The 16,251-nt window shown below is 41.2% G+C and overlaps 1 protein-coding gene across 2 annotated transcripts in view; it reads right to left on the reverse strand.

The window, feature by feature from the left end:
- Positions 1-16,251, reverse strand: part of RARS2 (arginyl-tRNA synthetase 2, mitochondrial) — a 61,266-nt gene that overhangs the window by 9,847 nt on the left and 35,168 nt on the right. For both annotated transcript variants that reach the window (XM_019537721.1, XM_019537722.1), the window contains 9 exons: positions 15,310-15,465; positions 12,519-12,625; positions 11,930-12,025; positions 10,495-10,555; positions 5,620-5,696; positions 4,284-4,408; positions 2,202-2,269; positions 1,994-2,103; positions 967-1,062 (listed from right to left, as the gene is read on the reverse strand). In XM_019537721.1, coding sequence (XP_019393266.1) covers positions 967-1,062; positions 1,994-2,103; positions 2,202-2,269; positions 4,284-4,408; positions 5,620-5,696; positions 10,495-10,555; positions 11,930-12,025; positions 12,519-12,625; positions 15,310-15,465 — 896 coding nt within the window. The remainder of the gene's footprint in view (positions 1-966; positions 1,063-1,993; positions 2,104-2,201; positions 2,270-4,283; positions 4,409-5,619; positions 5,697-10,494; positions 10,556-11,929; positions 12,026-12,518; positions 12,626-15,309; positions 15,466-16,251) is intronic.

The following is a 16,251-nucleotide window of genomic DNA, read 5'->3' on the forward strand; positions in this document are numbered from 1 at the left end:
TAGAAGGCCACCAGGTTGGTCTGACAGGACCTGCCACTAATGAACCCATGTTGGTTGCCCCTAAGCATGAAATCCCCTGCTGGCCCCTCGTGGATATGCGCCAGAATAATTCTCAGAAAGCTTGCCCAGGATTGAGGTAAGACTAACTGGCCTATAGTTTCACGGGTCCTCCTTCCTCCCCTTTTTGAAGATGGGAACCACACTGGCCCTCTTCCAGTCCTCTGGCACCACACCAGAGCACCACAAAGCGGCTCATAAAGGCGTGCCAGGGGTCCTACAATGACCTCAGCTAATTCCTCAGCACTGTGGGGTGGAGATCATCTGGACCAGCTGATTTGAATACATCCAGTCCCTTCAGAAGTTCCCTAAGTAGTTCCTCACTAATCCTTGACCTAGGTGCACCTCCCCTGGGATTTAAGGGGGTCCAGCGGGGGGGGGTGACTGTTCCAGTCCCTGTTCAGGAAAATGGAGGCAAAGAAATCATTAAATATGTTGGCTTTGTCATCTGGTGTGACGACCAAATTTCCTAGTGTGTCCTGCAGGGGCGCCATGTTACCCGGAACCTTCTTTTTACCCCCTATGTATTTAAAAGAGGACTTCTTGTTGTCCTTGATCCGGGAAGCTAGTCCCAGTTCCATCTCCGCCTTGGCCTTCCTGACTGCCCCCCTGCATCCCCAAGCAACCACAGTAAAATCCTCCCTGGTGATGGCCCCTCCCTTCCATTGGGAGAATTATCAGTGAAAAGTATTAAAAGTATGAAATCCCTCATAGACATCGATTTGTGGGTATCCCTGGTGGCTGCTGGCAGCTGAGGAAGATGCTCCATTCCACATGTCCTGGGGACATTTTCTCACATGGTAAGTACTTTCTTTTTCTATTATACAATATAACTTGTTCACCATGCAGGTCACAAGCCCTAAGACATGGCTTCTCAGGAGATAATATCTGGAAGGAAATCATCAATACCTGAGAAGATGCTGAAGGATTGATAGGGCTTGTGGATCTTGTAAACATGCGGCATTAAAGTTGGCAAGTTGCCCATTTCCGCACATTTGCTCTAAACTAGAAAACAGGAGAGCACAGTGTCAGAGAATAAAATATTGAATTAAACATACTCTTGGTAAAGCTGCATAGAAATTAAAGGCAAATTAGGCTTGAATACCCTCCCTCCCTCCCCAGTTTTCATTTTATTCACTATATCTACTTTCCTTGGTCAAACTGAATAAAATGTGTACTGGACTGATTTCAATCCAAGACAAAAAGCTACCATAAACTTCAGCCAGATGTTGAGAGCATTTATTAGCGACCTAGAGAGCAAACTGGAAGAAAAAATATAGTTTAAAAGAACTCCATCAAGCTTGACTTTCTCAAATGTGAACAAACCAACTGAGGAGTCTGACTAGGTCTGTGCTTACTTATGTCAACAGTCTGCCATCAAAACAAGTGATTTATCTTGAAATATAATATTTATTTTAAGAATTTTTAGAAATCCTTAAAAGTATATTTTGGGAATTCCCAGATGAACGTAATAAAGGCTGATGTTTGTCATCAGAGTCAGTGACAGTCCAGTCAGCTTATTAAACTAAATGCTTTAGTAAGGTGTGTTTAGCAGAGTCAAATTTCTTGGCAACTTCAGAGAATCACTGTGCTGCCCTGATCTGGAGGCTGCCCTGTTGAAGGCCCGTTTTCCTAATTTACAGCAGGCATTAAAGGAGGTTGCTACAACTAGAAGTTACTACGACAGAAGTATGCCATGGTATGCCAGGCCAGGGAAATGATTGGTCTCCTCCACCAGCCACAGGGAGATGGGTTACAAGTTCCATCTTCATTAGCTTACTGTTCTGTGGGGCCTCGGGGATGTTTACTGTAAGCATTCACCTCAACTAGAGAAGCGAGACTGTGTTAAATCTGAGTAGAGGTTTCCTTGCTTCCAACTGTTATTGAGGCACTGAAGTTAAATGGAAAATTGCCCCACTCTGAATTATCCTCTTACCTGTGGAGTCTGGCGTGTGTGTACTGCAGGAACACACCTGTGTCTCCTCGACTCTGGAGAACCCGATCCCAGCTAAACTGATAATCAGATAAGAGATGGCCCTTGAAATCCTAAAATGAAAGGTAAGTAAGTGTCATGCAGCTATTGCTCTTAGTGCCAATGTATATTCTTTCAAAGAAGCAAACTTTGGAAAATGGTTCAAACAGACCTGAATGATGAGCGCTGCAAGCCCAACCATTTCTGCAGTCTCAAGAGGGTTTTCCAGTTCTTTAGTTGCTGAACAGGTACAAGCAAAAATAGATTTTGTCACTCTGTGACAGTGAAATGGCCTCCTGGAGTCAGAGCTACAGGTGCTGACAATAGATTTGGTCAAAAGTAACAAAAAGATAAAACAACCCCCCCCACCAAAAACAAACAAACAACAACCCAAAACCACCTGCCAGGGAGCCAGGACAAATAGGACCAGGTTATAAAACCGCTTTGGAAGTTAACCCATGCCAGTACCACAGACTAGCACTTTTTTTGCTCAGTATGATTTGTGAAGCTTTAAGGCCAGAAGGGACTAGTATGATAGCCCAACCCACCCTCCTGCACAGCACAGGGCAAATAGTATGTGGTGGCAAGATTTCAGTTTCTTCTCCTGAAACAAGGGGTTTCTTTCTGTAACTAGAAAATCCACTGGGCCATGTACTCACAGCACCCTCAAGAGCCTCAACGACAAACTCTTCAGCCCCACCCCTTTATGAGTGCAGCAGGAGTGGACCCATGGCAAGTGGCAGAAGTGCTGCTGCACAGCACATGGGTTTAGTGCCAGGAAGCAAAACAGTGACACTAACACAGGCCTGTTCCACTGAGAGGAGAATTTGAGCACACTGGTTTTTGAATCCCCACGGTTTTGCCTCTCCCCAGTTCAGTGCCGAGTTCCCTCCACCCTCCAATAAGCTGGCAGCAAAATTAAACTTATTAAAATCCTGCAGTATCAGACAGTGATTCAAATCAGTGGTGCTCAGTTTTCTGGCCCCATGAGCCAGATGAGTGGTGTGGGACTGCCCCTGCCTTGAGATGGGGCCATGTGCAACCTAATCCAGAGAGCAGGGCCATGCTCTTCAGCCTGTGGGGCTACACAGGTCCAGAAGTTTAGTAGCAGGGACATTTTTTTGACCCATGGGAAGCCCTACAGGGCAGAAGACCATGCCGGGGGCCAGATCTGACTGGCCAGCCAGGGGTTGAGCACCCCCGGTTCAAATTATTATTCATATAATACTACAGGTTTATATGATGCTTTAACAAACAGCTTAAATGTATCCCTGGCCCAGAAGAGTTTGCAATCCATATATGGCACGTACACTTCAAAGAAGGATGATAAGGAAAGACATGGTCAGAGCTAAGGCAAAAATCAGCAGTGAAAGGCCGTGCAGAAAAGAGGTTTACAATATGAACAGAAAGCTGGTGAGGGAGGATGTTTATTACACAGGAGGGAGACTAATCCAGGAACAGATCCAGCATGACTGAGGCAGAAGGGAACATAAGGAGGCATTAATGACTGCACAGATAACAGGGCTTGAATAAACCGTGTAGAAGAAAGAGCAGCTATAAGCATGGAAAGGTAAGTGGCAGAAGAGCTATGCTCAGTTAACAGTAAGCCAAGAAGCTTCTCCCCAAGTACTTAAATGGACCACATCAGGATAGGCAGGATTTTCGATGGCAGTTGTATGCCTAGCTCCCACTGGTCTCCAAAGGGAGTTAAGCACCCACTTGCCCTGAACACTTTTGAAGTTTAACCTGCAGCATCTGAGCACTTCACAAAAAGTCAATAAATTCACTCCTACAGCCCACCCCAGGAGCATGGAAGGATTACTGTCCCTTCACAGGACAGGAAGTGAAGCACAGAGCGGTTAAAGGTAGCATTTACAGAAGTTCCTGCATGCCTTCACTGATGCAATCACCAACTTCCAAGTTCTGTTCCCAAGCTTAGACATTCATCTGCCACATCAGTACAGGATGAAAAACCTGACTTCCTGCCAAAAGGACATTAACTTACCTTGATTGCAGGGGTACTGTGAAGCAAAACGCACAAAATCTTTTGCAAGATACTTGGGAATCAGTGACGAGGAAAAGTTATTTCACATTCTAGCATGGCCCAAAGTATTATTACCACTTTGTTTATATCACAGAGACAGAAAAGGACAGATGGATTACTGGACCTAGGGAAGTGCCGGTAGAGGGAGTAAGGGACAGGAGCACTGCAATTTTTCTGAGAGAGAAACGAGTAAGACCTGACTCAGCTAACTTTTTGCAGAAGCCATGTTTTGTAACATCCTTGTACGGGCTTCATCCAAAACATCTTCCAGGAAAACCACCTCTCCACTTCGAGTCTTCATGCCTTGTACTAGCCCAAAAGGCACATGCTGACACCTGTGTTAAAAACAACAGGACCCAAAATTATAATTTAATCAACAAATCTGCCTGCATTGTTTGCTCAGGGCAGAGCCCTGGACCAGAATCTGGAAGTAACACAAATGTTCCAGTGTGAACAATTTGGTGACTTGTCAGTACCTCACACTGCAGCAACCACAGCCATGCACACTGCTCAACTAGGCAAGAAGGATTACTTTTCTGACAACCTATTATTCACATGCTCTCAGGAGGTGGTTATATGCTAGCAGCTTGCTAACATAAATTACTTGGTAAAATAAGGGAAAGGAGGATGAAGGGTGTTGCTTGAGAAGTCAATGAGATCAGAGTATCAAAGCAATACAAATCTGATAACTAAGCATCCAAAAAAGGAGAATTAACAGTAACACAACTACAGGTGGGCAAGTGAGGCAGAAGCCTAAACACTGACTCAGACAGTTTGCCAGAATGGTGGGTCCCAATAAGTCCTTGCTGCAGCAGCAGCGGCAGTCCTGCATCAGGGCAGTAGCAGCTGTGAACAGAGATGCAACAGCAGTAGCTAGGGTCTTTGAGTCCCTCTGTCCCTTTGACACAACTATTGATCTCAGCTCCAACCCCAGCCTCTGCTCTCCACCTGGTTTTGCCCAGGATGGAAAATATATTAGTTATACCTGTAGGTCATAATATCTTATCATGCCTACATTAAACTAAGAATATATTTTAATCAAAACCAGTGCTAAAATACATGAGTTATTTCACTGTGCAAGATACCCAAACACTAGCCTTGTTTTTACAACACCCTTTTTCAGAAACATAAAACAATTTTAGTCTGACTCTAATATGGGCAAAAGGAGCCAGAATCATTTTTGTAAATAGAAATCCTTCCATTAAGCAGAACTTAGTCTCTTTTAACCTGTGTTCAGATTGCCAACAACAATTAGAATCAATCATGGTGTTTTTGTGATGGATTTTTGCTTTTCAGAACTGAAATGAACCCAAATTCAGATCTTTGCTAAAACTATGCCCCCCAAAAGCATAATTGCTTTTAACATATCTATGTATACCATACACCGATAGTGTACTATAAAGTCTTTGACAGGAATCATTTCCTCCTTTTCTACTTTCACATTCACATCAAAATTTAAGAGGCTCTTTGATGATCATCTCTTATTTTTCTATAAATATGCCTACCCCAATAAAAAAGATACACATGATGACATATGCCTACATACCTCTCGGCCCATTCATAGTCCATGAGCTTCAGTATCTGGAACAGTTTCTGAAAGTGGGAGCTTTGACTTTTATCTGTCTTAGGGGAAAAAAAGTGGTGCATTTTAGAAAATACTTCCACTTAGGCAGGGACAGAGCACACCTAAAACACAGGAAGGCAGACTGGACTTGAAAAGTATTAAGCTTAAGTATCAGCTTAAGTACTAGGACATTAGGGTCTGGCACCTTAGTAGAGTAAAAGTATTTTATCTTTTTGAAAAGTGATTATTTTAAAATATCCATTTTAGTCCAGGACACCGAATTAAACTGCAGCCATCACTGATGCAGTCACAGATTCTGCTCATCTCCCATCAAGTGCCACCTCCATATTCACAGCAATGCTTTTGCTATTGTCCCATGATTTACATCATCATCAACTCTTGCAGTTCTTTTGAATTCAAGTACTGGATAGAAAACTCATGAAAGCCTATCAACAATGTGCCTGCTTGGGCTCAAGAAGCTTCATTGAAAACTACGAGGCACTCTCTTCTTGGCTAACCCTTCTGACACCATAGCACCATTAGACCCATGGCTTTTACATAACATATCAGCAATTATGGGTAGGGACCTATTTAAATCTGCAGATTTCATGGAAACTGTAACATCAACAACAACAACAAAATCAATGAAAATAAAATGCTGGCTCCCCAGTGGAAGCCAGTCTTCATTGCTAGGAGGGGAAGGTGCTGGCCAGCGGCATGGTATGAAGGGCAGCAGACAAGATGGCAGCTGCCTCCTTGTCCCTCCACCCCACGCTGAGGCCTCTCCACCAATCAGTGCCAAGGGACAAGACCTGGCTGCCAATCAGCGCTGAAGGGCGGGGCCACCACAAAATAGCTGCGAAATTGGCTCTGTGTGCTGTAAGCAAGCTGTGAAAACCCCTTGTCTCACTGCGATTTAGGCAGGTCCCTAATTATGAGGCTTGGTATCCATGCTCAAGATACACACAGTAACCACACACACTGTACAGTGCTCGTCTCCTCAGATTAAATATGCATTGTCTGCATAATCTCAAATTTTGATTAATCTGTCCTGTGACTTAAAAAATTATCACCACAAGAATGAATCTTTTTTCCATAATGGAAAACAGATTTGGTCCTGACCACATGTGATGCAGGTCCTATCACCCAGCTGAGAAGGTAGAGCCTGCCACTACTCCATTCTTGTTCACTCTTAAACATCAATCCCCCAAGCCCTATTTGACAGGTCAGAACAAAGTACAAAGGTGATTACTGCCTGGAGTTTCTAGACCTAGCAATGAGTGCAGGTTTTGTTCCTCAAAGCATCATATTGCAGTCATACAGCCTTCTCATCTCTTCTGAACAAGCAAGATGTGATATCTGACGTATCTATAATCACACTGGGCATGTCAATTTCTATAGGATCAAGGACCTAAACAGAACTGTCTGCCTATTATTATAATTATTAGGCAGGACCATGCCCTTTAAATGGGATATAAATGCAGGATGGTAGCTTTTACAATAGTCTCAAATAGATTAATATTAGAATTTAATAACAAAAAAAAATCCAGATTAAAAACTACTGCTAAAAGAGGTTAGGTTGATAGTATATGTCTGTAACTCAGGGTAAACTACATTACAGAAGATTGTAATGATCCTAAAAGCAGTCTTGGATTAGGGTTTTGGATGCAGTGGTTCTGCAGCTCAAGCTAAAATTAAAAAAAAAAATCCAAACTTATTTAAAGATATGGGAATGCAGGATTAAGGCACTGAAACAACTTTATCCCTGCCTCAGAGTGATATTATGGGAGTCAGGGAAAAAAACTAATGAAAAACGGTTTTTAAAGTCTGTTTAAAACTTGTCTGATTCCTCGAACAGAAGATGAGGGCAGAAGGGACCTCAGGAGGTCATCTAGTCCAATCCCCTCAAGGTAGGGTCACCCCTGATTAAAACATCCCAGTCAAACTTGTCTAACCTAGTCTTAAACTTCCAAGGACAGACTCCACAACATCTGGGCCACATATTCCAGTGCTTAACCACTGCTATAGTGAGAATGTTCTTCCTAGTATCCAGCCTAAATTTCCCTTGTTGCAAGTTAAAACTGTGGCTCCTTGTCCACTTGTGGAACACCTTGTGGCCACAGAGAATAATTTAGCTCCATCCTCTTTTTAACTGTCCTTCAGGTATTTGATTCAATATATTTAGTCTCCAAACTAAATAATCCCACTTCTTCCAGTCTTTCCTTCTAAGTCATGTTTCCTAGTCTTCTCTGATAGACTCCAATTTGTCCACATCTTTTTTGAAGGGTGAAGCCCAAAACTGGACACAATACTCCAGGTGAGGCCTCAGCAGACCTGAATAAAGCAGGAAAACCATTTCCCTTGATTTGCAAGCAACACTCCTATCAATACAACCCAGGATGCTGTTGGTCTTCCTTTTGCAAGAGCACACTGTTAGCTCATATTCATTGTATTGTCCACTGTAATTCCTACATCCTTTTTCATAGTACTGTAGTAGTACTGTAAAAGTAGTAGTCAGTCAATCCTCAGTCCATATTTATGCATGCAATTATTCTATCCCAAGTGCATGACTTTGCCCTTGCCCTTACTGAATGTTTTTCAATTTATTTCTAAAATATAATCAAGAAATTTAGCCCCCAGCTTGAGTGGAACCTTCAACTGAACCTTAACTATGGTACTGTTACTGCCTCCAACATAAACCTTACGTATTTTTGTAAGATGCTGAACTTTGTGTTTTGCTGACGTCCCTAGAGGCCTTCATGAAATAAGTGGCTGGATCTGTGAAATTTGTTATGAATGATGTTATGCAGAGTTACAAGCAATAAACTAGTTTAATGTTTTTAAAAAAGCTTTATAATCTCATAAAATAAGACTCAAAGACCTTTGGGTACATTTCTTATATAATAAGATTTGAGATGCAAGATTGGGACTCAACCCATTGTATTTAACTATTATATATCTACCAAATACAAAAGTCCTCTGTACTGATTGATTAGATTCATAGAAATCTGATCTCAGATAACCTATGGTCAAATCCAATTTACACCATACAAAACTCAGCTTGTGACAGACATTAGAAACTCCCAGCATGTAACTGGGCATAATTTAGCACAATTGGCTGGCCTAATTGTAAGATAACTTCAGGTCAGTCTTCTTGAAATCAGCCTGCAATATTAATCCGTCCCTTCTACAAGCAGCAAGTTCAGCCAATACAAAGAGATAACAGTGCCAGAAATGTGGCTCAGTGTTCAAAACTGTGAATGTTTAGCAATCCATTCCTTATGCTTATGAAAAAGATAGATTAGATATAGACTAGACGACTTAGGAGTTAATTTCCCTTTCAAGCTTCTATCAGAGACTAATTTCAATGGCCAAATAATCCACCTTGAAGATTCAAATTTTTGCTGCGGGTATCATAAGGATTAGGTCCAGGAAGCATGAAAAGATACCAAGTCACATGGGACCAAATAGTTATTAAGAGTTAAAGTAACTGGCCACTAATATCCTAAGGCTGCTTCAGGGCACTGACTCTGCACTTGTCTATTCCATCATCATAGTTTACAACCTTCACCCTCTGTAGGCACAAAAATGCTGAATTAATTTTTCTTTGAGGTTAGATACAACCTCCTTTGGCTGTATTAGCTCATGACAGTAACCATAGCATATCGATAAAGACAAGTGTAAGGTACTACACCTGGGAAAAAATAATCACAAGCACAAGAGGGACCCTTAAGGTCCCTTCAAACCCCAGGACATGAGCAACTGTGGGCATCAGCCACAAGTATAACAGTAAACATCCCTAACTGCTGTGCTACCAGGCAGCTTCCTGTAACAGGAAATGGGATGTGTTGCAGCTGGTGTAAAGAATATTATTCCAGTGACCAAAGAGGGAAAAACAAGCTCATGGGTACTCCCAGAAGGAAGGAAATAAAGTGGTAAGATTATTTACTCAAAGGTATAAAAGAAAGTTCTTGGGGATTCTGGTTTTACAATCACTAGTTCTGGTGAGTTTTCAAAGACACTGCTTTCAGTAGCTCATGGGCAACAAATGCATACAGTAATTTTGTACTGAATAATGAAAGCATAATACAAAGCAAGCTGTATGGATGCCTCTAGACACATCATAAGAAACATGGCAAAAAATGTGAAGATAACTTTCCAAAGGTCATTAGCTGACTTCATATATTAAAATATTCCGTCTCCAGGGGGAGAAAAAGCATTTAAAAGGCAATCATGTGCTGCCTCTTTACAATTGCTAAAGAATAGTTTTGTGCAACAAGCGAGGAATTAATTCCACTCTCCATTACTGGCATTGGTGCTATCGTGCTAAGAAACAGAAGTTAAAATGCTATTTGTCTGCAGCTGCATTGTCTGGATTGATTAAATGGTGCTTGATATACAGACTAATGTTAAGGAAACTGATGCACTGTAAAAAGCTGTTCAATTTCACATTGGTGATATTATATTGGGCCTTTAAATCAAAGTTTAGAATATGAATTTAATAGCACTTCGTATCTTTTTTATACCAGCTCAATTGCAAGAACAAGCTTTTTTACTTGTTTAAATATTAACGATGCCATTTAACTGAGAACCACAATGATGAATAACTAAGAGCTGTTTAGAGCAAATTACAAATAACTTTTAAGATGGTTAGTCCCTCGCAGCCATTTTCCATGTTATGAACCAAAAAGGATTGAAAATCATCGTGCTACATTACTGAATAGTAGCTGTGCAATGAAAAAATGTCTGTTGCGATGCCAAAAGTACTATGCACCAAAGTCATATTGAGAGCAAGAGGCCCCTTGGATTAATGGGAAAGAATCAAACTCATTGTGTGCTGTATCTTGGATTACTTACCACATAAATCATAGTATCAAAATTATATGTATTCATTCGGTCTATAGCAGCAGCAAGATCTCTGAAAGAGATAATGAAAAACTATTTGGACTCTCATTCAAACTAAATAAACTTCATTATTTAGAATGGGCTGCCAACTGGGAAAATTCTCTACTGTTGTGGGAGGAAAGGAAGACTGCCAGGCTAAATGGAGCAATATGTATTTCATACTAAAATATAAGCATCTGTATTTTGTTCAAGGCATGCATTTGGGACTCTGTCAATCTTGCTGTTAAAAGCTTTGATTAGTCAGAACAGTGACTAGAGAAACTACATCTTGCAGAGCACAAGTCTAATCTCTATGTCGCTACTGAGATAGGAAAATGGCCAACAAATTGAGGAATACTTGTGAGCACTTTACAAGAGTTGGACATAAATCATAGATTTCATTCCTGAAAGAGTACTAATCACAGTCCTCAGAAATGGACAGCCCCTGCTCAGTACAACCTTCCTCAGAGTTCTGCACATGCTCAGCAAGACTTACCTCAAACAAAAGACAAGCTTGATTAGTTTGTACTATATGCTGCAAAACATGTTCTCATTTCTGTTTTAAAAGACTTGTGAAGAATTCAAACACAATAACACCACAAAATGAGTGGTAATACAGAAGCAGCAGGCCATCAGGACTGCAGAGCTAACAAAGATGTGGAAGATCAAATTATTCTACTTTACACCATGTGTCAGTGAGTGGACTAGTAGACATGTTCCTTCTCTAAAATATTTGTTGGAAATTATTTATTAAGCAGAAAATACATTTTGGTTCTGGGCTGTTTCCATGGTTGGAACTGTAAAAATACCGTTCTAATTAGAAACAAGGGGCGCTGACAGATGTAAAAAAAACCAAACAAACGAACAACAATGGCACTTTACCAGAAGAGAAAGCACATTAGTTTGACCCAGGTCCTCAGCATCTGTATAGATGGGGAGCTTCAGCAGGGCTTTTTGGCACTTTTATCTAACGCTGATTCAATCAGTTATTAGATAAAAGTGCCAAAAAGCCCCACTGAAGTGCCCAACCTATACAGATGTTGGATGAGCCAGGTCAAAATAATGCAATACCTCTTCTGAGCATGTGCTGTGCTTGGCACAGGGGTGTGCCAAGCTTAAAGTAAAGCACCATTGGGGGTGGGGTTTGATATCTATAAGCAACCAAGACAATTTGTTAATGGACCCTTTGAGAGGGTAAGTTTTAAAAAAATAAGGCTTTTCATTTAATGCCCTTTCAAACCATGACAACATTGTCACTGTAAGCTTCAGCTATTATGATTATTCAGCACTCAATATTTTGTAGCACCGCAAGAGTAAAAGCTTAAGTCCCCAAGAAAAATTACAATGGCAGCTCCAAAATAATTTACAAGTGAACGGAACCTGAACTTTAGCTCAGACACAAACTTACCTTGTTATATAAAGGGATGTCCCATCACTGCGTGCCACAACAGAACATGATGAGAGGTCTCTCTTTTCAGAAAGATCAACTATTCCTGTTCCTTCCCTGAAAATTAAGAGAGAAAATATTGAAATTAATGGCAAAATGACTTTGAAATAGAAAAAGATTTAGACTACATACAAAAAAAGGTCTCTTTTTATGCTGCTTCCTGTTACTTAGGTCAATTTTATTCTTTTTATGAACTAAGGATCTTCCCTCTCCTCCTCCATATCTTTTAGAATCACTTCCTTCACTTTGCCTTCTGTTAGCGGGACCAGAGAACTGCCCACTCTCACTCACAAATATAGTTTTCACCCATGTTAAGCTGCCAACGACTCAGGAGAGGGATCACATCTAAACTTAGGTTGTAAAATGCTGGGTATTAAACACCTCCACTCTGCCCATTTTCAGCTATGATCTTATGGCTTCTGTACCAAAAGAATCCTTCTGATTATACACACATAAACATCCTCAATTTTTATATATGTGAAATAAGATGCATGCCAACAGATAAAGAAATCATAATTGTTACTCTGTTAACAAATTCTATTGTTCATACCCTGTTTTCTGAAGGAGTCCTTTTTTATCCAACATCTTCAGCACTTCCTGGGACTTCTCATGATAAAATGATTCTCCGGAATATTCATCAAAATGCACCCCTAGACGCTAAAAAGTTCCAGGAAAAAAATAGCAAGACATTTTTTCACTTTCTTTGTATCTTTGCTACACATCAGATGATGAGACTGTGTCATACGTCAGCTACACAGACAGTATAAAGATGCATTTATTCATGAGCCTCATACATGTCAAACAGATGGGGTGTTTGGGTTTTGACAATTTCCAATTCTCCAGTAGAGAATTCAGCCTTCATCAGGCTCAGGAGTGTGAGCCCGAAAGCTTGCAGAAAAAAAATATTTTTTTTGCAATTTCTTAGCTAGCCTAATAAAAGGTATCATCTCTGCACCAAGAGTTCTAGTTTTGCATTTCATAGATTTTTTAGGTTGGAAGGGACCTCAGTAGATTGTCGAGTTTGACCCCCTGCCCTGGGCAGGAAAGAGTGCCCAGTCACATTCAGTCTCAGTGTGACTGAATGTGACACTTCAACAGGACAGATATCATGACTTCTTTCATTTCACTTTTTGACCCTTGCCCTTAAAGTAGAAATAAGTGCAGATATCCCTACTACGGATTTCTGATATTTAAAAATGCCATTGATACCGAAGATCAGATTTCTGAACACCTAGGAAAAAAAACACAGTGTATGAAGCGACTGAGTGTTTGACAGGTTCTTTCTGAGGTTTGGGATATCTAGGTGATTACTGAATCATAAATATTATAATACAGAAGTATTTTTAATGTCACTTTACAACATTCTGGTGATTCCCCATCTGGAATACCATGTACAAAGTTTAAGAAAGATTTCAGTCTACCTGGCATAGATACAGAAAAGATCTATTAGGATGATCGGAGGAAGAGAGAACTTATCTTATGATGAGAGAAGACTAAGGATACCAATAGACATAACACTAACTGAAGAATGGCACTGACTGGGGGAACAAGTTCACAGCTGTCCCTGGACAGAAGTATCCACGTGCACCGGTAAGGGTTCTAAGTAGATGCATCACCTTTTTGGGATTGCACTACTGCTGAACACTACCGGGGGTGCATCATGCGTCCAGGGAGAAGCAAAGGGATTGCCACTGTGTTGCCTCCTGCTTGTGGTTCCTGGGGGGCGGGCTGCCTGCTCTGAGGGCTCTCCCAAGATCTCTGTGGCTTTTCAACCTTTGTCTGGAAAGCCATGCTGTCACTTTCACCTCCCTGCTAGAGACCTTGTCCTCCAGGGTGGGAAGCTCATAATAATAATAATATGACTGCAACCCAAATCTTTTGTTCTATGCTAATCACATTCTGGGTTTAAGTTGGAAGCAGCTGCTGTACAACTGCATTTCAGTCCCAAAACAAAGGCACCTGGGACAGGCTTTCAAAAAAAATAAATGCAAGCTTCTCTCCTGCAGGGAAGGAACTAGTTTCACTTGCTAACTTACATGCGAGATAAGATTTTACCTTAACTGAACACTATTTACAGATAACTTTTATCTTGTCTACTGCAACTTCCAGTTGTTTCTCATGCTTAGGTAACTGTAAGTATTTGCAGTTTTATTATCGTAATAAAGTTAAAAAAAAGTAACGTACAAATAAAATGGAGAAATAATAAATACTACCTGCGAATCAGGGATGTATCTACTGCACTTATCTGAATCCAAGATGATTTCAGATTTAAGAAGACACCCTCACAATTAGATTATATACATGCAGAATAATAAATTAGTTATAATTTTCCATATATGGGATCTGGAGGGTTGTCTTAAATATGTCAACTGCACTGCTGTGGCAGGAAAAGCAGAAGCAGGTGATTCCTGGCCCTTGCTTCCCATGTGCTCTCCACCCCAGTGCCTGCCCCTGCTTTCTGTTTCCTGCCACCCACCCATCCTCCTGTACTCTCTCTTGTGCCTTCCTCCTTGCCAGTTGCCTCCTGCCCCCCACTGCCTGTTCCCCCTATCTACCCTGGTACCTGCTCTCCCCCACTCCACGCCTTACTTCTGCCACCTGTGGCGCCCCCCCCCCGCTTTCTTCTCCCACTGTTTCCTTTCTCAAGTAACTCTGTTCTGCAGCAGGCAGTGGTGGTGGGGCCCCAGTGAGGCAGAAGCAGCTGTGAAAACTGCAGCTGGGTTGGGCCCAGAGGAATCAAAGCCAGAGCAGGAATAAGCAGTGATGAGGGTGTGAAGGGAGAGGAGTAGGCTGTTCTGTCTCCCTGATCCACACACCATGGGTCTCCCCTGTATTCTCTTCCACTGCGTGGTCTCCCTGCCGCAAGCCCCACTCCTGCTATATAAGCCATCCTGGCCCAGGGCCATAGCCAGAGCTGAGCCACTGCCTGTGCCAGGCTGGTACTCCAATCTAAGATAAGGCTTCCTCTGCCAAGATGATTGAGGCAAAAACCTCTTCTTGGATTCAGGTAAATATGGTACTTGCATGGATTGCATCAACACAGATCTGTCTACAATCATAACTAATAGGAGCCACTCTGCTTTGTGAGTGCCTAACAAATAATGACACTACTTTTGTCACAGGCCTATTTGGAAAGGTTTCCCTTTTTTTTTTTTTATGTTCTTGCCAAGTATTGTAAGAAGGTGAAATGGTTCCTTCTACTCTCAGGGTAACTACATTTTGGCAGATTTGCATTTAGTTTGTGAAGTATGTTGGAAAAAATTGTGCTACCCAATGTCAGTTATTACTGTCAAAGCAGGAGAGGAGATGTCATGTCAGGATTACCTGGAGAAGACACATACCTTGTAAATATGGACATACTCTTCAATACTGAAGTTTCTAAAACGCTGCCACAATGACAGCACCTGTGCCTCACGTGCCTCCAGTTTTTTAAAGAAATCTTGTGCCATCTTCTTTACATTTTCATCTTGTGCTGCTTTGTTAACCTGCACATAGACCTAAAATGCAAGCACATGAAAAGTGTCTAATAAATAAAATGTTAGTGGAAAACAGAGTAATATCTTCAAGAGCCACCCAGCAGGGTATGATGGTAACATCAGAAACACAGCTCTGTTTTTTAAAGAACAGAATTGTGGGCTGACTGGACAGTTCAGACACAGATGGGAAAATTAGCTTTTCCCTAAACACAAATGGTAGTCCCACAATTGCTACTGATAATGATTCTGCTACTTCACTCTTCTACCCTTGAATCATTCAAAGCAAAAAATGATACTGACTTCATTTGTATGCAAAGGAAATGACAGAAACTTAAGCTAGGGTTCATTTCAAATGACAGGATCATACCAGTGGCATACAAAGAAAATACAAGCAGATTGTCTAACTGATGGAGCCAGTGTCAATTTGCTAGAAATACTAGTAGGTGCTTAAAGCATTCACTTGTGCCAGAGTACATAAACATTGGCCCCTCTGGTGGATTAGCACATTCCTTTGGTTCCTAAAATCCAGGGGATTAAATTAAGTATGATTCTTCTCCCTTTCCCCCACCCCAATTTTAGCATTTAGAAAACATGAAGAAAAGTTCGAAAAGCCAAAATGTTATAAAAGTTCTATTTAAAACTAACCCGGTTCAGCATGTTTCGCATTTTGACTCTGACAATTCAATATTGATGCAATGTTACTCATTTTGACAGGCTTATTAATTAACTTTGGTCACTACACGAGTTAGAAACTACTGCTCTAATTTATCACAAAAAACACATCCCAAATTCAAAACAACACCCCCA

Source organism: Crocodylus porosus, unplaced genomic scaffold, assembly GCF_001723895.1.
Source record: "Crocodylus porosus isolate Cpor-Errol unplaced genomic scaffold, CroPor_comp1, whole genome shotgun sequence".
NCBI lineage: Eukaryota > Metazoa > Chordata > Crocodylia > Crocodylidae > Crocodylus > Crocodylus porosus.